The sequence below is a fragment of the Dermochelys coriacea genome, chromosome 8 (genome assembly GCF_009764565.3).
Source record: "Dermochelys coriacea isolate rDerCor1 chromosome 8, rDerCor1.pri.v4, whole genome shotgun sequence".
Lineage (NCBI taxonomy): Eukaryota > Metazoa > Chordata > Testudines > Dermochelyidae > Dermochelys > Dermochelys coriacea.
Window position 1 is genome coordinate 109,225,212 of NC_050075.1, and position 26,570 is coordinate 109,251,781.

The following is a 26,570-nucleotide window of genomic DNA, read 5'->3' on the forward strand; positions in this document are numbered from 1 at the left end:
TTTTCCTTTTCGGTTTTTACCTCTCTCTGACATGGTCTGAGTGGTTCCCCGACTGTTCTGACAACTGATTTATTACTTTATTATTTACAAAATTTTAAAAAACAAATTATAGAGACATTTTCAGGAGAAGAAGGTGTTGCCTAACCTCAATTATCATAGAGAAAGTTAGCATATGTAAACTATACATTATCTGGTGTAGAATGTTTCTATTCTCATCTGTCCCAGGATGTCACCCAGTTAGGTGAAAGTAATGGTGGTGTGTTCATACAGGGACAACTGGAAGAAACGATTTATTTTACAGGACAGTGATTTTGTTACACTTATGCACTCTAACAGAAGAAGGGATTCCAGTTATAGGACAGCGTTTTTTCTCTGCCCAGGCACTTCCTCCAATGTTACCTGATAGACAGGGTTGTTCTGGATATCAGCTTTGGCAATTGCCATCGTTCTCTGCTTCTCCCACATCCAATAGGCAAGATTTGACTCAGGGGGTCCAGTCTGGGCCACCAGATACTTAGAATCAGGAGAAAAGGCTAGGCTGACAAATTCCTGAACAGGGAAGTCAAAGACACTAAGTACTTTCCGCTTTTTACATGGGACAGATGACAATTCATAAATTGTGATAGTGGGTTTCTCTTGCACGGTCTCAGAGATGGCCAGGTAGCGTCGACTTGGACTCATGGCCAATGCTAACATCCCCTGACTCTTCTCAGATCCTGTCAAGCAGAGAGAGACAGAGAGAGAGACAAACAGAGACTCTATTAACCCAATTGGGAGGGAAGATGTTGTTGTGCATGAAGTCAAATGTGCATAATTAAATGCCCCACAATATATTAGAGTGCTATGATTTCATAAATAAACTTTCTAAAATCAGAAAATGTCAGAGTTAAGGTTGCCCATGCAAAATCTGCCTCTTGTGCGTATGCAACACTGACAGACAGTTGTCGGTGGGCGGGACTGAACCTGGAACTTTGGAGCTAAATGCATGAGCCTGTACTGCATGATCTAAAAGCCGTATGGCTCTTAGCTAAGGCTGTAGAGCAGACTCATTAATCTCTCTCTCTAAGTGTTCTTGGTGCCACTAGAGGGGACAGAACACTACACCCAGGAGGTGTGTGGGTTACACATGTACATGGAGGCTATGTCTACATGCCTACAAGTGCACTGTTGTGCCATAACCCCTCTATTATCCACATCTGAACTCTTGAATCATGTGTGAGAAAGCTAGCACGCATGAAGGATGTGGTTACGCACATGCTTCCACAGTGGCATGGTCCCATATTCCTGCTACACTACAGCGTGGATGAGCATAAGGGATGTGTTACAGGTCCCAAGTTTCAGTAGTCCTCCAGGCCCATTCCCCTAATGCATTGAAGCCTTTCCTGCCTAACCCTTACTCAATGTATAAAGATTCAGGGCCCTCTAGTAACATGGACCATGTTCCCAGAGCAGCTGCCTGGTCCACCAAGCACATCCAGGTGCTCATCAAACTGTGTTCGGAGTATAACATACTCCACAACTTCATCTGGAGCAGCTAGAAGATTCCCCTGTACCAGAAAATTTTGTGGAGGCTGGAGGAGGTGGGCATTCACTAGACTCCATTCCTGAGGCTCCTGTACTGGAAGATGAAGGACTCGAACAGTCACTTGAGGAGGGACTCTTGTGCACACCAGATGCTCTCCAGGGCTCCCAGTGCAGAGCCTGAAATGGCTCATGACTCCCAGGTGAGGAGGTAGCAGGGACCTCAGAGGAAGCATAGGAGACCCAGAAGAAGAGGATCAAGTGATTTTAAACCTCTTCCTCACGGAGCCAGTAGAGCAAACCCCACCCCTGAAGCCAAAGAGCCAAAGGAGGACCCCAACTTGCAGCAGGAATCAGAATCCAAGGCTGGTAAGTTTTACAATGGACCCCCACCTCCCTGACATTATCTCCTCTTGCTCTGGTGCTACATGCCTGAAACCCAGTCCCCACAGTGTGCCACCCTGAAAGCAAGACATGTCAATAAAGCAATGATTTTATTGAAATTCCATTAACCACTCCTAAAAATTTAGCTGAAGCTATACCAAAGAATATTAATAAACTGTAATTATGCCTCTGTGTCTGTTCATTTCTCAGCCAGCATGCTGTCAGTGATGCTGTCAGTCCTGGGCCATGTGGATCAAGTGAAAGGGAGGAAAGATCTGGGTTTAGAAAGGGCCCATTGGGGTTAGGACAGTTGTAGAAAACATGGTTGTTCAAAGATTAAAAAAAACAACAACCAACCCTCCCCTTCCCCTTGCCTTCCTGTCCCTTTACAAAGGGATATGTGCAGAAGGCTGGTGTGGGAGGGGGTGAATGGGTTAGGTGTGAGCCTGCTTAGGTAAGGTTTCAGAGTAGCAGCCGTGTTAGTCTGTATTCGCAAAAAGAAAAGGAGTACTTGTGGCACCTTAGAGACTAACAAATTTATTAGAGCATAAGGTTTCGTGAGCTACAGCTCACTTCGTCGGATGCATTTGGTAGAAAATACAGAGGGGAGAATCTGTATATTCCACCAAATGCATCCGATGAAGTGAGCTGTAGCTCACGAAAGCTTATGCTCTAATAAATTTGTTAATCTCTAAGGTGCCACAAGTACTCCTTTTCTTTTTGCTTAGGTAAATGAACCCTTTGGTTCTCTGAGGAATGTCACAGTAGTCCTTTGTCCCAGTGAACATTAGAAATGTCTTTTACCATTTGCAGTTCCTGGTGCCTGATACTCCCTGCTCTAAGCCATGCTGCAGAAGCTGGAAGAAATGGGGGTGGATCAAGGATCAGCTCTGGCAGTTGCACAAACACAAGGCCATGTCCCTTTGCAGTGGAGAGTGGCTTTCCGTGTTTACTGGAAAGTTCAGGGAACAAAATAAAGTTTCAGTGTGACTCTTTCTTTCCCTGTTCCTCCCCCTGCTCTTTGCTGGACACAGGGGCAAGATCTTCTGGCAATGCACAGTGGGGAAGGTTAGGGGTGGGTGGGCATTCTTAGTGGTTTGCTTTTCCTTTTCCATGGGAACTCTGCTAGCTTAGAATACAATAAATTTCCTCTTGAATTGAATCCCAATCCTGTAAGCATATTTCAGCAAATTTTTGGTGTAGCAGAAATTCAAACTGGTTCTTCAGGTTCAACAGCGGTGCAAATATGCTTAGTCCACCTTCATTCAGCAATATGTAGAGGGGTGACCATTACCAGAAATATCTCTCTGTCATGGACTGCCAGCTCTCCCCCACAGGACTGGAAAGCCAACCCTCTTTTCCATTCTAGAACCTTGAAAATGGCAATGTTCTCCAAAAGATGGCTCACCTTTAAGAAATAAATTAGTAACTGGTAACAAAGCCCCTGAAAGGTACTGGCCCCTTGATACAGTGCAAGCATTATAATTTTTTAAAAACATTACCATAGGTATTTTACCATTATTAACCTCTGCTCCTTCCTCGGGTGCTGCAAAAGTTGCCTGACAACGAAGAAGGCATCAGAAGTCGCATTTTCTGAAATGTTAAAATTATCAATATTGTGGCCATTGGCAGCACAGCTATGTTATGTGCAGGGATTTTTTCCCATCCTTCAAAGGAAACAAGTAGTATAATGGTACCCTTGTGTTTGAATTGGCAGGACCTTCTGCTATAAAGAGGGAAACCATTCTACCAGGAGAGTAGAAGCAGCACTCCAGAGACAGGTTTCAGAGTAGCAGCCGTGTTAGTCTGTATTCACAAAAAGAAAAGGAGTACTTGTGGCACCTTAGAGACAAACAAATTTATTTGAGCATAAGCTTTCGTGAGCTACAGCTCACTTCATCGGATGCATTTGGTGGAAAATACAGAGGGGAGATTGATATACACACACAGAGAACATGAAACAATGGGGTTATCATACACACTATAAGGAGAGTGATCACTTAAGATAAGCCATCACCAGCAGCAGGGGGGGGGAAAGAGGAAAACCTTTCATGGTGACAAGCAAGGTAGGTTGATAATGTCACGGCTAACCTGGTGGCTGAACTTTGTGACTTTGTCCTCACCCATAACTATTTCACATTTGGGAACAATGTATACCTTCAAATCAGCGGCACTGCGATGGGTACCCGCATGGCCTCACAGTATGCCAACATTTTTATGGCTGATTTAGAACAACGCTTCCTCAGCTCTCGTCTCCTAATGCCCCTACTCTACTTGCGCTACATTGATGACATCTTCATCATCTGGACCCATGAAAAAGAAGCCCTTGAGGAATTCCACCAGGATTTCAACAATTTCCATCCCACCATCAACCTCAGCCTGGACCAGTCCACACAAGAGATCCACTTCCTGGACACTACGGTGCTAATAAGCGATGGTCACATAAACACCACCCTATATCGGAAACCTACTGACCGCTATTCCTACCTACATGCCTCTAGCTTTCATCCAGATCATACCACACGATCCATTGTCTACAGCCAAGCTCCAACACCAGCAGCAGGGGTGGGAAAGAGGGAAACCTTTCATGGTGACAAGCAGATAGGCTATTTCCAGCAGTTAACAAGAACATCTGAGGAACAGTGGGGGGTGCAGTGGGGGGGAGAAATAACATGGGGAAACAGTTTTACTTTGTGTAATGACTCATTCATTCCCAGGCTCTATTCAAGCCTAAGTTAATTGTATCCAGTTTGCAAATCAATTCCAATTCAGCAGGCTCTCGTTGGAGTCTGTTTTTGAAGTTTTTTTGTTGAAGGATAGCCACCCTCAGGTCTGTAATCGAGTGACCGGAGAGATTGAAGTGTTCTCCAACTGGTTTTTGAATGTTATAATTCTTGAGGTCTGATTTCTGTCCATTTATTCTTTTACGTAGAGACTGTCCAGTTTGACCAATGTACATGGCAGAGGGGCATTGCTGGCATATGATGGCATATATCACATTGGTAGATGCGCAGGTGAACGAGCCTCTGATAGTGTGGCTGATGTGATTAGGCCCTATGATGGTGTCCCCTGAATAGATATGTGGACAGAGTTGGCAACAGGCTTTGTTGCAAGGATAGGTTCCTGGGTTAGTGGTTCTGTTGTGTGGTGTGTGGTTGCTGATGAGTATTTGCTTCAGATTGGGGGGCTGTCTGTAAGCAAGGACTGACCTGTCTCCCAAGATCTGTGAGAGCGATGGGTCGTCCTTCAGGACAGGTTGTAGATCCTTGATGATGCGTTGGATAGGTTTTAGTTGGGGGCTGAAGGTGATGGCTAGTGGCGTTCTGTTGTTTTCTTTGTTGGTCCTGTCCTGTAGTAGGTGACTTCTGGGTACTCTTCTGGCTCTGTCAATCTGTTTCTTCACTTCAGCAGGTGGGTATTGTAGTTGTAGGAATGCATGATAGAGATCTTGTAGGTGTTTGTCTCTGTCTGAGGGGTTGGAGCAAATGCGGTTATATGTAGACAATGGATCGAGTGGTATGATCTGGATGAAAGCTAGAGGCATGTAGGTAGGAATAGCGGTCAGTAGGTTTCCGATATAGGGTGGTGTTTATGTGACCATCGCTTATTAGCACCGTAGTGTCCAGGAAGTGGATCTCTTGTGTGGACTGGTCCAGGCGGAGGTTGATGGTGGGATGGAAATTGTTGAAATCATGGTGGAATTCCTCAAGAGCTTCTTTTCCATGGGTCCAGATGACGAAGATGTCATCAATGTAGCGCAAGTAGAGTAGGGGCATTAGGGAACGAGAGCTGAGGAAGCGTTGTTCTAAGTCAGCCATAAAAATGTTGGCATACTGTGGGGCCATGCGGGTACCCATGGCAGTGCCGCTGATTTGAAGGTATACATTGTCCCCAAATGTGAAATAGTTATGGGTCAGGACAAAGTCACAAAGTTCAGCCACCAGGTTAGCCGTGACAGTATCGGGGATACTGTTCCTGACGGCTTGTAGTCCATCTTTGTGTGGAATGTTGGTGTAGAGGGCTTCTACATCCATAGTGGCTAGGATGGTGTTTTTAGGAAGATCACCAATGGACTGTAGTTTCCTCAGGAAGTCAGTGGTGTCTTGAAGATAGCTGGGAGTGCTGGTAACGAAGGGCCTGAGGAGGGAGTCTACATAGCCAGTCCAGACTGATTCATATTCATTTTCATCATCTGAGTCAGATGCCACCAAGCAGAAGGCTGATTTTCTTTTTTTGGTGATTCTGTAGTTTCTTCATCAGAGTGTTGCTTTTTTAAGTCTTCTGACAGCATGTTCCACACCTCGACCCTCTCAGATTTTGGAAGGCACTCCAAATTCTTAAACCTTGGGTTGAGTGTTGTAGCCATCTTTAGAAATCTCATATTGGTACCTTCTTTGCGTTTTCTCAAATCTGCAGTGAGCGTTCTTAAATTGAACAACATATACTTGGTTGTCATCCGAGACCATATGGCAGAATGTGGGTAAAACGATGGAGCAGGAGACATAATTCTCCCTCAAGGAGTTCAGTCACAAATTTAATTAAAAACACGCTTTTTTTTTTTTTAAAAAAAGGAGTACTTGTGGCACCTTAGAGACTAACAAATTTATTAGAGCATAAGCTTTCGTGAGCTACAGCTCACTTCACGATGAAGTGAGCTGTAGCTCACGAAAGCTTATGCTCTAATAAATTTGTTAGTCTCTAAGGTGCCACAAGTACTCCTTTTCTATTTCCCCATGGTATTTCTCCCTCCCCCCCCACCCCCCACTGTTCCTCTGATATTCTTGTTAACTGCTGGAATTAGCCTACCTTGCTTGTCACCATGAAAGCTTTTCCTCCTTTCCCCCCCTGCTGCTGGTGATGGCTTATCTTAAGTGATCACTCTCCTTACAGTGTGTATGATAAACCCATTGTTTCATGTTCTCTGTGTGTGTGTGTATAAATCTCTCCTCTGTTTTTTCCACCAAATGCATCCGATGAAGTGAGCTGTAGCTCACGAAAGCTTATGCTCTAATAAATTTGTTAGTCTCTAAGGTGCCACAAGTACTCCTTTTCTCCTTACAGTGTGTATGATAAAACCCATTGTTTCATGTTCTCTCTGTGTGTATATAAATCTCCCCTCTGTATTTTCCACCAAATGCATCCGATGAAGTGAGCTGTAGCTCACGAAAGCTTATACTCAAATAAATTTGTTAGTCTCTAAGGGCCACAAGTACTCCTTTTCTTTTTACTCCAGAGACAGCAGAGGCAGACGGAGAAAGACCTGCTTATTGCCATGGACAGAAAGAACCAAGCACAATTTGAGTTCCTCAGGGCATAGAAGGTTTAGGTTCTTAGGCAGGAGGCACTGATGAACCATTTCCTGGAGCAGGATGCATGCCATGGGGAATGGGAGTATGCCCAAAAGGAATTGGCTCATGCCCTAATACAATCACTCATTCAACTGGAGGTGTAATGCATCAGGACCTGCCTGCCACCTTGGTTGCTGCTCTTTTTTGAGAAAACCAGCTATAATCTCTGCTCCATGGTTTATGGCAACTACCTGTGGATAGATAACAGTACTGATTGCCTGGCAAACCTGTATAACCACCACCCCAAGAGTGGACTCCCCAACCTCAAACTGGTTTGCAACTGACTAATAGCTGTCAGATGTTCCTAGCTTCCAAAGGCATAGCCAATCATTTCTGCATACATATGGGTTTCTGAAAACAAGTGGTCTGGCACTGAAGGGTGGAGTAAGCTCCTTGCATAGCTTCATGAAGGCCTAGATCCTCATTTGGAAGTTCTGAAGCCACTAGTGATTAGCCAAAGTTTTCAAAACGATATTCTCCCACCACACCATGCTGATTCTCCTGGATTGGAAATGGGGCATACTGTAGCAATACTGGCAGTGACAATATCTGTTCCACAGGACTACAGTGAATTATCATTCACCCTCTTGATCAGCCATCTTTGGTGTGTCAGAAAGCTCTGGCCTGATTCCATCAAGTATCTAGTGAATTCAGTACTGCACCTCATGAACATTTTTCCCATGACAAGTAGCAGAAGAATCACATCAACCAGGACTTGCTCCTGGTTTTCCAGCAGAAGGGAGAGGTGAGTGGGACCTGCCATCACAAAATGTGTGAAGGCAGGAGACAGTTCCAGCAATACACAGCAAGGGAATTCCTAGAGTGTCTCCTGTTATGCACAATACTCTGGGATATTGTCCCTGAAATGGCAGCTCTAATATGGCAAACCCACAAGGAGAAGTGTGGATGAGGATATACATGTGTACCCATGCCGAGCACAGCATATGTGAACACTTGGTCCAGCGACGGAGTACATGCACTAAGAATACATCGACAACTACCTGTGAATGCTTGCAAGTGTAGACATAACCTAAGATACAGACTTTGACTACACAATCACATACTAATTTCTCAAATAATACACTATAACATCACATTTTTTCTATAACCTTAGATACACATATATAGCCTCTTGTAACATTGCTTTCTTTCCTATATACTAATGTTATTTTTATCTTTCATATTTTTATTTGTGTTGTTATTGTTTATCATTTTGTATTGTATAAAAGTTTTCCATTTTATCTTTGACTTAGGGTATAACTCTCATTAACTCCGGATGGGGTCAGGATTTCACCCTTAGAATTATTACAAACATTATGACCTCTTTAAGGAATTTGTTTTAGTAATTTGGTCAGCATGCATTTTACAAGGTATTTTTCCTCCTTTGAGACAAATATACTTCTGGACACTGATTTATTTTAGAGACACAATACTCTCTCCTTCGTTAAGGTTTCAACTAGATCCCATAATAAACCTTAACTTTTGTCCATCCATTGTTAGAGTTTGTCTACAAGGTTAATTCGTCTGCACTAGTGAAGTGTAAACTTTAGTGAGCACTAGGGTGTCGTGCATTAACTGGCCCATGTGGACTCTACCAGCACACACTAAAAGTTTTCTAGTGTGCGTTAATGTAGTCCTGTTTCAAACAGCACTACAAGCACATAGAGATAAAATCAGAAAGACTTAAACAGAAAATTAATTTCATCTGGCAAGGGACATAAAAGGCAATAAGAAGAGGTTCTTTAAATATATTAGGAGCAAAAGGAAGATGAAGGAACGTGTAGGTCCTCAGTCTACTTAACGGGAAGGAGAGCTAATAATGGATGACATCAGGAAGGCAGAGGTGTTTAAAGCTTATTTTGCTTCAGTCTTCAGTAAAAAGTTAATGGTGACCAGATACTCAACACAGTTAATATTAACAAGGGGGAAAGAACAAGCCAAAATAGAGAAAGAAGAGGTTAAAGAATATTTAGATAAGTTAGATGTATTTAAATTGGCAGGACTTGATGACATTCATGCTAGATTTCTTAAGGAAGTAGCTGAAGTAATTTTGACACCATTGGCAATTATCTGTGGGAGCTCATAGAGAACAGGTGAGGTCTCAGAGAACTGGAGAAGGGCAAACATAGTACCTAGCTCCAAAAAAGGGAACAAAGAGGGAAATTATAGATCAGTCAGCTTAACTTCAATACTTAGAAAGATACTGGAACAAATTATTAAACAATTTGTGAACAACTACAAGTCAACATAGTTATAAGGAATAGCCAGCATGGATTTGTCATGTTAAACCAACTGTCATGAATCGGGACATTGATGGTCAGGTCTACTGGCTGAAGTGGAAGTCAAGCACAGTGGTCGAAACAGGATCCAGGTTTAGTGGTTGGAGCTGAAATTGAGAGTCAGGAGTCAGACCTAGAGCCAGAAGGTCAGTATCTAGAGCCAAAGCGTCTGAACCAGAGTTAGGAACCAAAGCCAAAGCCAGACCAGAACCCAGTAGGATAGCAGGGCTGGAATGGCCAGGGACAGTGCAGAAGCAGGAATGGAGAATAGCTGGGAACAAGATAAGCAAAGGAATGATCGCAACTGCAAGTATAAGTGTTGACAGCCCCGCCCAAAGAAACTCCTGGAAACACCTGAGGAACAAAGACTGAACTGGGGGGAAGTGCTGGACGCAGGCTAAAGGGATTTTTAGCCTGTGAAAGAAACTGCTGCGGATTCCAAGCTGTAAGTTAGTGCAGCTTGCTCCTTAAGAGCCTGCAGCCCTCTTGCATCATCATTTAGGGTAAAAATTTGCTATTCATATCCGATCTATGTACAGTAAAAGCTGTTTTATCCAGCACTTCATCAATAGAAAAGCTCTATAAACCGGCATTTCTGATCTTTGTTGAAATTCCGGTTTATAGTTCAGTTGGTATGGGGCAGGCACGGGGTTGGAGTGCGGGAGGAGGTGTAGACCATGGGTTCTGGGAGGGTGTTTGGGTGCAGGAGCGGGCTTGAGGCAGTAGGCTGGGGCACAGGACGGGGTGCAGGGTGCCAGATCCAGGGGGCGCTCACCTTGGGTGACTCCCCGCAAGTGGTGACCTGCCCCAGCTGCTTCTAGATGGAGGTGCGGCAGGCGGCTCTGCACCGCCCCCACTGCACCCTGAGTGCCAGCTCTGCAGCTCACACTGGCTGAAAACCGCAGCCCATGGGAGCTGTGGGGGGCAGCGCCTGCAGGCGGAGGCAGCACGCAGAGCCGCCTGCCATGCCTCCACCTTGGAGCAGCCACCCAGGTCACCACTTGCAAGGAGCCGCCCAATGTGAACACCCCCCGGATCCAGCACCCCGCAACCCCTCCCATGCCCCAACCTGCTGTCCTGAGTGCCCTCCTGCACCCTAACTCCCTCCCAGAGCCTGCACCCCGCACCCCCTCCCACGTCCCAATCCCCAGCCTCACACCCTCTCCCATACCCAAACTCCTTCCCTCTTAGTTAACTGGCATTTTTCACATACCGGCACCATGCTGGATAAAACAGCTTTTACTGTAGTATATCAAGCTTAGTTTGCATGTTTTATTTATTTGCTAGGTAATCTTCTTTGATTCTTTTGCTATCCCTTATAATCAATTAAAATCTTTTTGTAGTTAATAAACTTGTTTTTGTTTTGTCTAAAACCAGTGTGTGTGGAAATCGTAATTCGGGGCAGAGAGCTATTGTATATTTCCTCTCCACATTGAGGGAGGAGGCGAATTTTATGAGCTTACTCTGTACACTTATGTACACTCCAGAGAGCAAGTGCATGCCTTAGGAACTGGGAGGTACCCTAGCTGTGCCCCCTCATGCAGAGCTGATCACAGCATCTGTATGTAACTGCAGCTGGGTGTGTCCCTACCTGTATCTGTGCTGGTAAAGTGCCGGCTGGTGCCTGGGAGAGGGCTTGGCAGGCTGGTCACAGCAGTACAGTGTAAAGAGAGCCCAGGCTGGTGGGTCAGGGGGATTCATTGGTACCCCAGTTCTAGATAGCATCCGGGGGGAACCCATCACAGCAATATCTTTTATTAGACCAATTTTTATTGGAGAAAGAGACAAGCTTTCAAGTGCCACAGAGTTCTTCTTGAGGTCTGTGAAAGATAATCAAAGTGCCACAGCTAAACATAAGATGGAACAGATTGTTAGGCATAACAAAGTATTCTACTTAGGAAGGAACAATTAGTTGCACATATACGAAACGGGAAATGACTGCCTTGGAAGGAGTACTGCAGAAAAGAATCTGGGGGTCCTAGTGGATCAAAAGCTATATATGAGTGAGCAATGTAACACTGTTGCAAAAAAAGCAAACATAATTCTGGGATGTATTAGTGAGAGTGTTGTAAGCAAGACATGAGAAGTAATTCTTCTGCTCTGCTCCTCGCTGGTTAGGCTTCAACTGGAGTATTGTGTCTGGTTCTGGGTGCCACATTTCAGGGAAGATGTGGACAAATTGGAGAAAGTCTAGAGAAGAGCAACAAAAATGATTAAAGGTCTAGAAAACATGACCTATGAGGGAAGACTGAAAAAATTGGGTTTATTTAGTCTGGAGAAGAAAAGACTGAGTGAGGGACATGATAACAGTTTTCAAGTACATAAAAGGTTGTTACAAGCAGGAAGGTGGTAAACTGTTCTCATTAACCTCTGAGGATAGGACAAGAAGCAATGGTCTTAAATTGAAGCAAGGGCAGTTTAAGTTGGACATTAGGAAAAACTTCCTGACTGTAAGGGTGGTTAAGCACTGGCATAAATTGCCTATTGGAGATTTTTAAGAGCAGATTAGACAAACACCTGTCAGGGATGGTCTAGATAATAATTAGTCCTACCATGAGTACAGGGAATTGGACTAGATGAACTATCAAGGTCCCTTCCAGTCCTACGATTCTATGATATTAGGAAATACTTTCTAACTGTAAGAGTAGTTAAATTCTGAAGTAGACTTCCAAAGGACGTTGTGGAATCCCCATCACTGAAGGTTTTTTAGAACAAGTTAGACAAATATCTGTTAGGAATGGTCTAGATGTATTTGGTCCTACCTCAGCCCAGAGCGCTGAACCTGAGGACCTCCTGAGATTCCTTCCAGCCCTACATTTCCATGGTTAACATACACTAGGGAACTTTTAGGGCATACCAGCAGGGTCCACATGGACCAGTTAATTAACACATTAATGCACATTAGAATTACACCCCTCTAGTGCACACTATTGCTTACCATGTAGACACGTCCTTAGCTTCTCACACAAACATTGTTGTGGCTTCTTCCTTGCTGCCCCTTTTACACTAAATACCCTCCCTGAAGTCACTTGCATTCCCTTTTGATCCCTCCTCAAGATCCACCTTTGCTGTCATAACGACAAGAAATGAGCCAATTAATGAGTAGTAGACTGGGGACAGTTGACTTTTTATGTATAATATTTTAAAAATCCTAATATGTCTGTATTGCTATGCAGTGGTCTGCCTATTAATTGGTACTTCCTATGGCAGCACAACACTGGTGGTTCAAGACCTGATTTTGAAGGAAAGAATAATTAAAAACCATGGAGATAAATGGAAAATGGGATAAAATGCAATATGTTTACCAAAGGTAGATCATGCCAAACTAACTTGATACATTTCTTTAATAATAGATTCTTTAGACAAGGATCAGAATATCAAACAAGAATTGGATGACCTAGAGGACTGGAGTAATAGAAATGGCATGAAATTTAATAATACAAAGTGCAAAGTCATGCCTTTGGGACTAACAGAGTAATACAAAAAAATTCAGTTATAAATTGGGGGAACCTCAGTTGGAAACAACAGAGGAGGAGAAAGACCTGAGCATATTAGTTGATTACAGGATGACTATGAGCCACCGATATAATAGGGCAGTGGAAAAGGCAAATGAGATCTTCAGATGCACCAGATGAGGTATCTCTAATAAAGATAAGGAAGTAACACCATTGTACTAGGCACTTGTAAGACCTCATCTGGAATTCTGTGTGTAATTCTGATCACTCATGTTCCAAAGAGATTAATTCAAACTGGAACAGGAGCAGAGAAGGGCTACTAAGATGATCAGAGGAATGGGGAACCTTTCTTAAGGAGAGGAAGCTAAAAAGGCTTGTTTTGTTTTGTTTAGTCTATCAAAATGAAGATAGAAAGAAGATATGATTAAGGCTACGATTATGTCACAGAGGTCAGGGAATCTGTGACTTCCATTGACCTCTGATTTTCTGGCCCCGGGCTGGAGCTCCAAGCTCCCCTCCCACCCCCAGCAGCTCCCAGCCCCCACCCTGGTGGGGGGACCCTGCAACTGCCCAGCCGGAGGGGGCAGCAGGAGAATCCCCCACAGCTGCCCAGCCGCACTGAGCAGTGGGGGGACCCTGCAGCTCCCGGATTTTGTACACTGAATGAGGTAAGGATCCTGTAGAACAAATAGAATGTGAACATGTAATTAAAGAGTATATCATGCTCTATATGTACAATTGGGACTGAATTAAGTTTGCACAAGCAATGTTAATTCTGGCATGTCCTAATTTATGAATGCTTTACTTTGCAAGCTTATTTTTTTAACATTGTTTTATTGGTATGTCAGACACATATATATTGATTGCACCCCTCTTCCCACTCTTTTTATATTACCTATCCTCTTAGGCCCAACTCTGCAAACATTTCAGCACAGATCAAAGGATTACTCATGTGAATAATTTACAGGAGTGTAAAAAGCTCCAATGGCTACCCAGTGTGTGAGATACACTCCATCTGTCCGAGTAGAGACAGCAGCACTGTGTCTGTGAGAGGGAAGGAGTGTTACCTGGGATGAATTTCTGCCATTTCTGCTCTAGGTGGTATTTCACACAGCTGTTCCCCGAGGGGTATATTATTATCTGTTCATCAAAGTAACAAATGTTGTTTGCGACTCGAGAGCGGAGCCCAAAGATGTGGAGAGACTGAGCCACAATCACGGACATGGTGTCCCCGATGCTCCGGGTTCTGCTGGGAGAGAGATACAGCGCATAAGACAGACCTCACCACCCGTACCAACGGCTCCCCGTTCTTCCGCTTCGCCCCACCACGCCAGGTTCCCTTCTTCGCCACCGGCTCCTCGCTTCAGCCCCCTCCTCCCGTCAGCCTCCCCTCCTCGCGCCCCCACCCGTTCCCCACACACCGGAGCGCTCCCTACGATCCTCTGTGCCTCAAGCGCCTCTCGGCTTGTTGCCATGGAGACCGAGTCCCAAGAAACGAGAGTTTGACCCGGAAGCGGAAGTGAGTAGACCTCGGCGGCGGAGGCCGGAAGCCAGTTTCTCGCGAGCTGCGAGCGGCCTGTCTTTGGTGCTGAGGGTCCGCGTGGCACAGAAAGGAACTGGCTGCTGAGGTAAGAGCGGGACCGATCCTCCTTCTCGGCGGGACCTAGCGTCTCTATCCACCGAGCTCCGCAGGCTCTCCCCCCGCGCTGGGCTGATGTCACATGTACTGCGGGACTCCGCCCGTGCTGCCCCCTTCTCGGCCAGACCCGAGCTTCTGGGTTCCCGCCCTGCCCGCTGCTGGTACGGGGCTGCGACTCGTCTTCCTGGGCCCGGATGGAGTGTATATCGGTGCCGAGTTAGTCCTGGCGTGGGGGGAGACTCCTCACCCCCGCTGGATTTACTCTGCTGCTAACAGACCGACCGGCCCTTAGGCGCCCCTTCAGAGCTACCCCCCTCCGCTTCCAGCCGGCGCGGTGACCGCACGCCCTGGTCCTGGTGTTCAAAAACAGCTCTCCGAGAGTTTCAGTAACCCAGCACTTGGTGTAGCGGCGTTTGCACTGTTTGTAACGGGACACTGACTACTTAAAAATCATGCTTCTATTCGGAAATCTTTGCCGTTACAGGTGATGCCTAAGGCCCCATCCTATAAGCACTTACGTGAATACCTGTAAGCACTTCAGTAGCCCCATTTATTTCAGTTTACTATTCATATGTTAAATTACGTATGTATGAGTGCTTGCAGTGTTGCGGGCTAAAATTTCTATAACTCAAAGAGATTAGACGGGAGATGCTGTGAATCTGAGCTGTAGTTAACTTTAATAAGGTGTGTAAAAAGGTTACCCCTCCCTGTCTTTGAGTCCACTACCAGCTTTTGTGGTTGTACAATGTTTTCCTTCCTTTATGCTGTGTGGAAAACATGAGAACAGCCATACAGGGTCAGACCAAAGGTCCATCTAGCTTCAGAGGGAATGAACAACTCGTACAAATAGAGAACATGAATTGAATGTTACTCCTGAGGGAATTCTGTACTAAAACATTAAAAATTCTTCACACAATATTTCAAAATTCTGCATATTTTATTTGTCAAAATAACACTATAATTACAACTATTTTGGTAATTTATTTCAAAATATCTGTCAGCAGGGATGTCTGTAGCAATGCAGAGCAGAAAAAAAAATTGCTGGTAAGTTTGCTTTGTTTTGTTTTGTTTTTTTTTTGCAAATTGATTCCTTTACTAGGTATATTAATACAGAACTTTGTGTAATTCTTTTAAATTACAATACAGAACTATTTCCTGCACCTGTCAGAAGCGTGCAAAGGAGGAGCTGAGGGAGAGCGAAGGCCCCTGGGAGTGAACTTGGGTGTAGGTGAGAGGTTTTTCTTGGGCGGGGGGGATTGTTGGGAAGCCTGTCCCATTCAGTCAGGCACGTCTGCCCCCATCCCCATGGATCTCTGCAGCCATCCTCGCCCATCCACAGGCTCAATGCTGTCACCCCACAAGCTCCTGAGCCCATGCTCCAGTCTGTCCCCCTTACTAGCCATTCTGAACCTCAGTCTGTGATGTACACCCCCCCGCCCAGCAATCCTGTGTGCCCCATTCTGTCCTAACCTGGCTCCGCAGGCAGAGTGCTGTGATGAACTCTGCTCCTTTGGGAATTCTGCCACACTGGGCATAGAATTTTATATTTTCCCACATAAAATGGATTTTGCCAAATAAGTGCTGCAGTTCTGCCTTTTACCCATCGGAGGCTACTGTGGCGCTAGAACAGCCGCATGAATGCGTCAGGCTGTTCTGGCGCCACTGCGGCCTCTGGTGGGAAAAAGGTGGAACTGCAGCATTTATTACGACCCATCACACTCTCAGATCTTGGGAGATGGGCCAGTCCTTACTTACAGACAGCCCCCCAACTTGAAGCAAATACTCACCAGCAACCACACAACAGAACCACTAACCCAGGAACCAGAGTAGCAGCCGTGTTAGTCTGTATTCGCAAAAAGAAAAGGAGTACTTGTGGCACCTTAGAGACTAACAAATTTATTAGAGCATAAGCTTTCGTGAGCTACAGCTCACTTCATCGGATGCATTTGGTGGAAAACCCAGGAACCTATCCTTGCAACAAAGCCCGTTGCCAACTGTGTCCACATATCTATTCAGGGGACACCATCATGGGGCTAATCACATCAGCCACACTATCAGAGGCTTGTTCACCTGCACATCTACCAATGTGATATATGCCATCATGTGCTAGCAATGCCCCTCTGCCATGTACATTGGTCAAACTGGACAGTCTCTACGTAAAAGAATAAATGGACACAAATCAGATGTCAAGAATTATCACATTCAAAAACCAGTCGGAGAACACTTCAGTCTCTTTGGTCACTCGATTACAGACCTAAAAGTGACAATTCTTCAACAACAAAACTGCAAAAACAGACTCCAACAAGAGACTGCTGAATTGGAATTAATTTGCAAACTGGATACAATTAACTTAGGCTTGAATAAAGACTGGGAGTGGATGGGTCATTACACAAAGTAAAACTATTTCCCCATGTTTATCTCCCCCTCGCCCCCTGCTGTTCCTCAGATGTTCTTGTCAACTGCTGGAAATGGCCCACCTGATTATCACTACAAAAGGGTTTTCTTCCCCCCCCCCCCCCCCCTTCTGCTGGTAATAGCTCACCTTACCTGGTCATTCTCATTACAGTGTGTATGGTAACACCCATTGTTTCATGTTCTCTGTGTATATAAATCTCCCCACTGTATTTTCCACTGAATGCATCCGATGAAGTGAGCTGTAGCTCATGAAAGCTTATGCTCAAATAAATTTGTTAGTCTCTAAGGTGCCAGAAGTCCTCCTTTTCTTTTTGCGGATACAGACTAACATGGCTGCTACTCTGAAACTAGGCAAAATGTGTTCTTTATGCGAGACAGATTAATTCTGCGCATCTGCAGATACACAGAATTCCCCCCCAGGAGTAGAATGGGCAGGGAACAGAATGAAACTGACTTAGCTGAAAGTGCTGTAAATACAATAGAACCTGAGAGTTACACTTCAGGAATGAAGGTTGTTCTCAACGCTGAAATGTTTGTAACTCTGAACAAAACGTTTTGGTTGTTCTTTCAAAAGTTTACAACTGACCATTGACTAAATACAGCTTTGAAACTTTACTATGCAGAAAAAAATGCTGCTTCCCTTAATTTTTTTAGTAGTTTTCATTTAACACAGTACTGTACTGTATTTGTGTGTGAGTGGTGGGAGTTGCATCTCTGCTGCTGCCTGATAACATACTTCCAGTTCCAAATGAGGTGTGTGGTTAACTGGTCAGTTTGTAACTGTGAGGTTCTACTGTAGAGAAAATGGAGAATTATTTCCCCTAGATTTCATTTATAGTAACTTGAAGGATTATTTGTAGTAACAAGCAAAAGGAAAAAAAATTAGGGTTGCACACAATTTTACCTCAGTCTTTAATAAGTTCAGCGTTATAATAGCCTTTAGTACATAGGTTTTTATATGGAACTATACACAGAGAGCAGAATAGTATTTTCATCCTCCATACAAATGAAAAATTGGTTGAATTAATATTACTCAAACTTTCAAAAGGAAAAAAAAATATTTGTGTTGAGACCCTGCATTTAAAAAATGAGAATTTCTGGACAGCTGTGTGTCTGAAAACAGGGCTGTGAACATGATATCTGTGAACACTGCAGTAAAAATCCATTGGAGGAGGAATTTCAATCTCAGCACTTCAGAACTAGCAACATCAGACAGCAATTCCCTGTCAGGGGAACAAAGCACATGTGCACACTCCCTCTATGCATCTAGCATCATGTTTCTGCACAGGGAACATGACACATCCACTCTGCAACCAATCATCTCTTTTGAGCCAGGCTGGGTACAAGTCAGACTCTCATCCATCCTTATGCAGCTCTGTAGATATAGAGATGAACATAGTATGAGAACCTGAATAGAACAGAGTACACATGACCTTAATCTGTTTCTTTCTCCAAGTTAAAGATGGCAGACTATGAAAATCAGTCCTTGTCAGAGTCCGAGTCAGAAGAATCGGTCATCACTGATAAAGAGGTAAACTTAATGCCAAGGAGCTTGAGCAAGATTTCCCCAATGCTGTGAGGGAAGAAGGAGTGCAGATTCCCCTGGATGAGAACACCTAACACTACACAATGAAGGGGGTTGCAGAGGAGGCATGAGTTAGAACATCAAGCTTCCCCAATTAGACTAGAAATGTTTCACCACATCTTATTGTGTGTGGGAGGGGTGTCAACAGAGAAAGATCAGCTCTTCTCTCTTGTGGGCCTGTTGTGGATAGTAGTTCACATTTTTTATCCGAGTTCTTATCCTCTGTCCATCAATGTGGTGTATGAGCCCCTGACGTGTTCTGCCTTCATCCCCTCCCCTTAGTAGGCTGGCTTTCCTGATTATGGATGTGCTTATGAGTGATAAGTCCCTGCCTTGGCCCAAGTGTTCAGCCCCTGGCAAGGGACATAATCTATCTTCTCTGGACCAATCTGTGACCAGTCTCCTTCTGTGCAGCTCCAGGCAGCATTTTCCAGGGGTGCCCTGAAGCCAGGACTGAATGTTGTTCTTGAGGAGCACAAGAAGACTCTTAACAATGTGGTGAGTACTTTGTCTGTGTAGGCTGTGACTCTGGTGTGTGCATGCAAGTGCTTATATGGGAAGAGTTTGCTTTTGAAGATTGGTCTTGTTCATGTGGCTACTTGTAGGAATCACAGAGGTTAGTGAATTAAAAACTCTGAGAGAATTTATTCAGTTATCTCATACATCTTTGGTGGGGAACACTGCAGTGGTAAAGGCTGGGTTTGTTATGGAACTAGTACTGCCATACCAATTTCCTTTTTACACTATGAAGTCCTTAAGTGAGTTGATCATGTTCTTCGCTGCTGTAATGCTGAGACACCAAGGTCGATATTACTCATTGACTTTAGCTTCCATGTAGATTTCAGGATTTGTTCGTTTACGATTTCATGGCCTGTGGCAACTATCAGGTTATCTCAAGTTGTTGAAGACTCAGCTGGCCATACTGAGGTTTAGGTATTTGGGTTATGATTAAACAGTAGAAGGTTGGATAGTCAACCCATATCATGGACCAAAGGTTAGAGCCCTGCACGGATTCAAAATTTGAATCTGCATCCATCTGCAAATATCGTCCGGGGATGCGCATATAAAGTGGATATTGGCAGATTTGCTGGGCTCTACCAATTGTTGCCTCCTCCCTAGGATCCTGGGAAGTAGATCCCAGCTGAGGGAGTCCAGTAAAATAACATTTCTTTGCCTTTTTGGGTTTTAATTTAGTGTTTGGTTCACTTCAGATTTTATAGAACATGTTTTACCTTTGCCATAAAGCTAACCTACCAAGTTTGAAGCCATTATATGTCTTTTTTATGATCCTTTATGTGGGTGGATCCAAAATCAGAAACTGAGCTTCCATTAGGAGTTCATCATAACTATGGTTTGACTGCCATTACTACATAATGCAGTTCCCTAGTGCATACTCGCTCTCCCAGACCAGCATTTGACATACCAAAACACTTTCTGGAGTGGTCTTGTGGGGACACAGAACTGGTGTGTGGCAGGCATGTGTTTAGGGAATAAAATACCTTGCTGGAGGAAGATTTTTAGCTTGTGGAGAGCTTAATAATTGGGCTGGGCCCAGTTTGTTCCAAAATGCACTTGCAAAAGGTCAATAGAATTACTGGCTGGTCGGTGTGTGTGCCTGCCTGGCATTATTAGATAACTGCTCCCAACATTCAGTCTGCACAGCTCAACACTATCGTAGGGTATGTCTGCACTGTTGTTGGAAGGTTTGATCTAGCTAAATCAAAGCTAGCTTGAGTAATAATAACAGTGAAGCTGCTGCAGTACGGGCAGCTTCAAGGACTTGCTCTTCCCACTCACACCCTGGGTACATACTTGAGCAGCCTCTGCCTGTGCTGCTGCAGCTTCGCTCCTATTGTTACTTGAGCTAGCTTTAATCTAGCTAGATCAGAGCTAGCTCGGGTATGTCTATACTTGCTTCAGTCGCACCTCCCAATTGCAGTGTAGATATACCTGTAGAAGCACACTTATTTGCTGTCATATTAACTTTAGATTCTTTAATAGTGTTGTTTTTGCATGCTCAGGAGTGTACTGGGTACTTTCCACAATCTAAAATCAAGGTTGCTGTTGCATGAAAGAGTGAGAAGCAAGGAAGGAACAAAATTATAAGATCACACAATCACTTGTTTAAATCATGGACCCAATCTGGTGTTTGACCCTGCCTCATTTCCCCTTCTCGGGGTTCTCAAACTACACCCAGATTCTTGAGTCAAACACCCCTTCTTGAGGTCTGGTTTATTAAAACATCATCACAGTTAAATGTCAGGTTAAGTCAAAACAAGTCTGTCCCCACTCTGCAGTTTTTTCCCCCAAAACTCCATTCATGCCACCTGGCATTTCCTCAAGCTGCTTCTTAAGGCTTTTCATCTCCTGCTCCTCATTGCAGGTAGCCTTTGCATCTAGCTGGTATGGAGCGCTCCTTCTCTGGTCCTCTTTGACCCTATCTCTCCACAGGAATCTTGCTGCTCTCTTAAATTGAGTTCAGCAGACAGTCTTATCTGCCTCAAAGGCCATCACCTGGGGAGGCAGCTAACAAGTCAAGGGTGAGGTTGAGCCCAACTCCCTTAAAGGGGCAGCCCATCCTAATATGGACATATAGAATTGCTAACCTTCAGAAGACAAACTTGTTTTGTGTCTTGCTGTTAATAGAGTTGTTCTTCCTTTTCTAGGATGGCTTGAAGCAATGTTTGTGTGAATTCAAGCAGCACCTAGCCTGGGTGGAAAGGCTGGATGTGACCTTGGGTCAGGCACCAAACGTCATGAGTCCAACCTCATATCACACACCTGACAAAGCCACCGTCGACCCTGAGGATGACTTCCAGCGAGAGATGAGCTTGTGAGAGGGGGCAGCATTCTCCTATGGGGCCCCAGAGTCATACCACACGCGGCCTATCCACATACACAACCTAGTGTTGCATCACTATCACATCTTGCCATGCACTGCACGCCATCAGTGTCGTGCCTTCCATCCACATGCCGATGTCACATCATTTTCAATCCCTAATGCATATACATGTGTAACCACTCGACACCCATGTGTCATGCTGCTATAAACCCTCAAAATATATTCCAGAATAGAACAAGACATCTTGAAGCTTGAAATCCTTCCCTGTTTTGGCTTCTGAGATTTTGTGCTTTACCCTCTTTTGGCAGGCCTGGATTATAAAATGATCAATCATGAGAAAATATTTTAGTAATACAAACCTTGGTTTTTACTTAACATAGACTCTTAAAAAATTGTGCTTTATATTCAGATAATTTATATCTCGGGTAGATAAAAAAAACTTTAAATTTAAGTATGAAATAAGTGTTGAATTTTCTTGTCAAGAAAATTTTTTTTTATTCAATTCAAATATATTAAGTTCTCTTTAGAGAACTGCTTCCTTACAAAATCTAAACTTCAGGGAGAAAAAAATATATTAAAGCATATCAGGCTGTATTTTGTGTGGAAGGCACTTGGGTACTTTAGTAATGGTTGGCAGTAGAAAATCCTAAAATTTATGGGGGGTTTTTTTGTATCTGTGACCTCCTAACCAGAGGTCTTGAGGTGGTCTCTATTTTCACATGGGATATTATCTCCTTGAAACAAATACAATGAAATCCTCCAGACTGTCTTAATTTCCAGGACATGAGAAAATCATGGGCACTGCAATTTTTTTTGTACCTGGTGGTATTCTGTACATTCTAAACCTATATTAAACTTGCCAAGATAGTTGCACAATGTAAACGAATTGCTGTCCTGTTAAACCAGTCTTGTAGAAAACTGTCTCCAGTGAAATAGCAGCAGCTGCAAAGGCGGTAACTAATTTCCATGCCTAATTAAACAGATAATTTGTTTAAAAAATACCTGTAGTACACGACTAAGGTTCCAAAGTGAAAATGGAAGTTCCTGTAGCATCTTGGTGTCATTGCAATTCTGCCTATTTTATGGTTTGCATTTTACAGTACAATTTGTAAAATTGTAAACTGCATGTTAACCAGAAAAACAGGAATAGAAATACAACATGAGCTATGTGTCTCGGTTAATGTTGTTGGCATCTTAATTTCTGGGCTCTTTGCATTTTTAATGTTGCTTTGATATAGTTTTGGGATTTTATGTAAATTTTATTTATCTTGCATCAAATAGCTAATATGAACAGAGTTCCTGATATCAGTGCCCAGTGTGCTTTAGACCTTACTGTTAACTTTAACTTGCTGTCCCATTGTTTTCCCAGTTACCGTCAGGCCCAGGCAGCGGTGCTGAAGGCCCTGCCTTGGCTACATCACCAAAAAGTCCCCACAAGGAGGCCAGATGATTACTTTGCAGAGATGGCCAAATCTGACCAACAGATGCAGAAGGTATTAAACTTGGATTGGGATTGGACGTCTTTTCTTCCCTCAGATTCCCGAGTGTAGGTTTTAGACTACATAAAGCACAAACTTTAAGATTGAACAATGATACATCAGTGAAACATGGTCAGACTTGAGAAGTCTGTCAGCACATATGGAATCCAGACTAGTGATCTAGTCTGTCTTCAAGAGTGCCCTGTAATAGATGCTTCAGAGGAGGGTGCAAAAAACCACATTTAATGGACAATTTTGAAATGGTCTGCTCTCAGGGGAATTGTAAAGTGAAATAGAAATGATTATAGTAGGGAATTGGGAGTCAGGAGTGAATTGGATACATCACATATTTTAATCCAGAGTCTGTTTAGGTTCATATTACAGAAATTGTTTTTTATAATCTTAAAAACACAGGACTTTTTCCCAATGTTCTCATGACCTGACAGAATCTTGCTGAAGCCCTGACCATTATCCCCAGGGAATTATGGTTTTTTGTGAAGCAGTTCAGTATTAAACAAGTTTTTCTTACTGTTACTGTTGGTTGTCTTTGGAAGAGCAGAGGTTTATTCTTATGCTTCAATTGTTACCTCCACATATCGCAGAACTTTCCATTAAGAATCTCTCTAATCTTTGGATTGATTGTATAATTGCATTCTTACTTAAAGTCCAGTAAAAGCTTTTAATTGTTTGGGGGCGAGGAGGAAGGGGAAAGATTGAATACTGTGGCAGGGAGAGGCCAGTGATTTCACTAACATTATCCAAGATTCAGGTCCCTTCTAGGGGAACTGCTCAATCTCGTCTATAAATCCAAAAGGATTGGGCAAAAGTGATAGCTTTGTCTCAATCTGTTCAGTAAGAGCTTGTTCTGTTGAGGCTGCACTTGACCTCTGTACAATCTTTTGGCCAAATCTGGGTTGAAGAAAACCAGAAGGCCAGGAGTTTCTGCAGTGAGCATTCCCAAACTTGAGTTATCTGACCCTATTAGAGAGAGAGAGAGAGAGAGAGAGAGAGGAAGCTGTATCTAAAAATCACTACATGCAATAGAGAATGTGGCACTGGGTCTAGGCAGCAGCTTTAGGAGGACCTTGGGGATTTAATAAATATAGACTGCATTTAGTGCATAGTGTAAAGATTTACAACATGTTTTATTTTTATACCTGAGTTATGGCCCTACTGATATGGCTTATCCATCTCATGGTTCGCATAGCCACAACTTCCTTTGCATAACAAGAACATTTATTTCGTTTCCTAATAAGATTCGACACAAGCTCAAGAGCAAACAGGCGGCAATGGAGAAGTCTGAGAAAGCAAAACAGCTTCGTGCACTGAGAAAATATGGCAAAAAGGTGAGGAGGGGGAGAAACTTATCAGGCAAGAAGGGAATCCATCAGTGGCAAGACCCTGGAGCCTGTGGGTGGTGATCCCAGCTATTGTTTGGGAACCCAGAGAGTGAAACATCTTGGACAGCATTTCCAGCTGTTTGGGGACTGCGAAGGAGGGCCTTGAACATGACCCTGTTTGGCCAGTTTACCGTGCCTGTTTGAGGGTGTGCAGGGGGAAAATATAAAGAAAATGGAGCCCCTTGGGAGGGTTAGTGATACAGTAGGGAGAAAAACCCATATTATCTCTTGTTACAGGTACAAACAGAGGTTCTGCAGAAGAGGCAAAAGGAAAAAGCAACTGTGCTGAATGCAATCAAGAAATACCAGAAAGGTGAAGTCATCAGTCTCACCACAAGAGAGTGCTGAGGGAGCAAAGGACAGTGAGATAAGAGCACTGCAGCATGTGGGGTGTCATTAGCCAAAACTGGAGAGGAGTGAGTTGGAAAAGGGCATTGCTGAACATGGAGATACACAGAGCAGCAGTAGTGGCAGCACAAAGACTCTTAAATAGACAATGCCTAGTGGGCGATAAAACTGCTATTAACTAATGTTGTAACTCTTACTCACATTGGAAATTCTTCTGTCTGATTCAAAGGAACAGCTCCACAAATGTTCTGCTCTTGCAGGTCTCTCTGACAAGCTGGATTTCCTGGATGGGGAGCAGCCACCACCACATCAAGAGAAGAAGGAAGGAGATGGCGGTCAACGAATAAAGAAAGGGTCAGATGGGGAAGTTGGAGGCATTGCAGCTGGGGCCCATATATCCCCATCTGAGTCTACAAAGCTATTTTTCAGGATAGTACCAGGCCCAAGCTATCCCCGAGATGGCAGCAGATAATTCCCAGCTCTTAATGCTAATGTTCAATCTTATGCACCTCAGGGAGGAGTTGCTGCTGGTAGCATACACTTGCAGAGAGGAAAAGTTGCTTATAAACAAGGTGGGGCAGAGAGTGGAGTGTCTTAAATATTTTTGCCCTTCTCCAGTGAGAGGAAGACAAATGGGTCTTTTCGACAGCCGGAAATAAATCTGATGGAATCTAGCGTGACATGAGCATCACCTAGGAGGAGCTGGATGGGAGCTTCCCACATCACATGTGTGCTTTCAAGCAAGCTCGGTGAGGGAGGGTAGTGGGGACCTAGCAGAGATGACTGGTTGTTTCTGTTTCAGACCAAACGCAAAGCGGCGTTACAAGAATCAGAAGTTTGGCTTTGGTGGGAAGAAGAAAGGCTCAAAATGGAACACGCGGGAGAGTCACAATGACGTATCCAGCTTCCGGGCTAGTGTGGCCCACAACAAGGGCCCTGGGAAAGCAGGGAAAAAAGGTTCCAATGTGAGTGAGAAGTGTGTCCTACACATTACCAACCCTGTGCATTAATGGGATACAGGCCCTGGCCACAGAGGGAAGAGCTAAATGTGTGTTAGGAGTGGTACATGACCTCTGTGTATAGGGGGCTATGGGCTGCGTATTTGGAGATCAAGCCTAACTAGGTGGTGGGCAAGGCTGAGCAGGTTGGTTTGATATGAATGGGGGAAAGCAAGTTCCATGCTAAAGGGAATGCTTTGCAGGTGAGTGAGAAAATACCATGTTTATCCCTACCTGTGTCCTGAACTCCTGCATCAGAAAAACTGAAAGGTGAGCATCATTGCTCTGACAAGGTCCCTTTCCCATGCTATAAGGCCAGAAGCAGGGGGTGGGGCTCAAAACCAGAGATCTAAATTTGTCACTCTTTTTACAGAAGAGACCGGGCAAAAAGATGAGGCAGAAAATGAAGAGTCGAACCTGATAAGGATTGAGTGGATGGATCCTGCTCCCCAGTGGTTTTGGTTTAGTTTCTATGTATGTATGAATTGCAGGTGGTGTTCCTCCTGACCCTGAAGTCTTCAGGCTGTTCTAACTGCTGTAGACCAAGCTGGATGGTGCCATTTGATGCAAATGGTTGCAGTGGAAGTGCATGTACAGTCACTAATTAATTCCTTTGTACTGTTAGTTTTCCTCCAAGATTTTTTTCTGCTTCTCAAGCCTTGGGCCTGGCATATGTGAACTCATTAAATAGTTTGGATAGAGCTCATTTGGTTCTCCTATCTTCAGTGTTGTGTTGAGGGAGGGACCTGAAATCTGTCCCTCTTTGTGATTGGGACTGGAGGATCCCCATAGCTCTCTTCACAGCTGCCTTTGGTAAAAGTGGGGAATTTAGCCTCCAGGTCAGACAGTGAAGTGAGCTGTAGCTCACAAAAGCTTAT

The 26,570-nt window shown here is 44.0% G+C and overlaps 2 protein-coding genes across 15 annotated transcripts in view; one reads left to right on the top strand and one right to left on the bottom strand.

Moving 5' to 3' along the window:
* The window catches only part of CFAP57 (cilia and flagella associated protein 57), a 146,218-nt gene extending 131,713 nt beyond the window's left edge, over nt 1-14,505 (bottom strand). For 5 of the 6 annotated variants that reach the window (XM_038412189.1, XM_043491334.1, XM_043491336.1 and 2 more), the window contains exons 1-3: nt 14,409-14,505; nt 14,055-14,233; nt 400-716 (exon numbers count right to left, since the gene is read on the bottom strand). In XM_038412189.1, coding sequence (XP_038268117.1) covers nt 400-716; nt 14,055-14,211 — 474 coding nt within the window. In that variant the 5' untranslated portion in view covers nt 14,212-14,233; nt 14,409-14,505. Of the gene's footprint in view, nt 1-399; nt 717-14,054; nt 14,234-14,408 lie in introns of those variants that run through there. The other variant, XM_043491338.1, reaches the window with a different exon arrangement.
* On the top strand, nt 14,292-26,398 carry EBNA1BP2 (EBNA1 binding protein 2). Of its 9 annotated transcripts, none has more exons than XM_038412200.2 (12): nt 14,508-14,615; nt 15,631-15,670; nt 15,773-15,854; nt 18,504-18,572; nt 19,041-19,124; nt 21,293-21,459; nt 22,838-22,961; nt 24,203-24,292; nt 24,584-24,659; nt 24,955-25,048; nt 25,497-25,659; nt 26,066-26,398. In XM_038412200.2, the coding sequence occupies exons 4-12, from the start codon at nt 18,504-18,506 to the stop codon at nt 26,111-26,113; spliced, it is 915 nt and encodes a 304-aa protein (XP_038268128.1). In that variant the 5' UTR covers nt 14,508-14,615; nt 15,631-15,670; nt 15,773-15,854; the 3' UTR covers nt 26,114-26,398. The 9 variants fall into 9 exon arrangements, with proteins under 9 accessions (XP_043347278.1, XP_043347275.1, XP_043347279.1 ...); XM_038412199.2 differs by having other exon boundaries at nt 15,773-15,850; nt 18,498-18,572; XM_038412197.2 differs by having other exon boundaries at nt 14,509-14,615; nt 18,498-18,572.
* The last annotated feature ends 172 nt before the right edge of the window (nt 26,399-26,570 follow it).

What these genes read in the sequence shown, in the direction of transcription:
- EBNA1BP2 (XM_043491343.1), top strand. Translation starts at nt 18,504, where the DNA reads ATGGCAGACTATGAAAATCAGTCCTTGTCAGAGTCCGAGTCAGAAGAA. An exon ending in CTGACCAACAGATGCAGAAG is followed by an intron (nt 22,962 to 24,202) that starts GTATTAAACTTG and finishes TTTCCTAATAAG; the next exon opens with ATTCGACACAAGCTCAAGAG. An exon ending in AATCAAGAAATACCAGAAAG is followed by an intron (nt 24,660 to 24,954) that starts GTGAAGTCATCA and finishes CTGCTCTTGCAG; the next exon opens with GTCTCTCTGACAAGCTGGAT.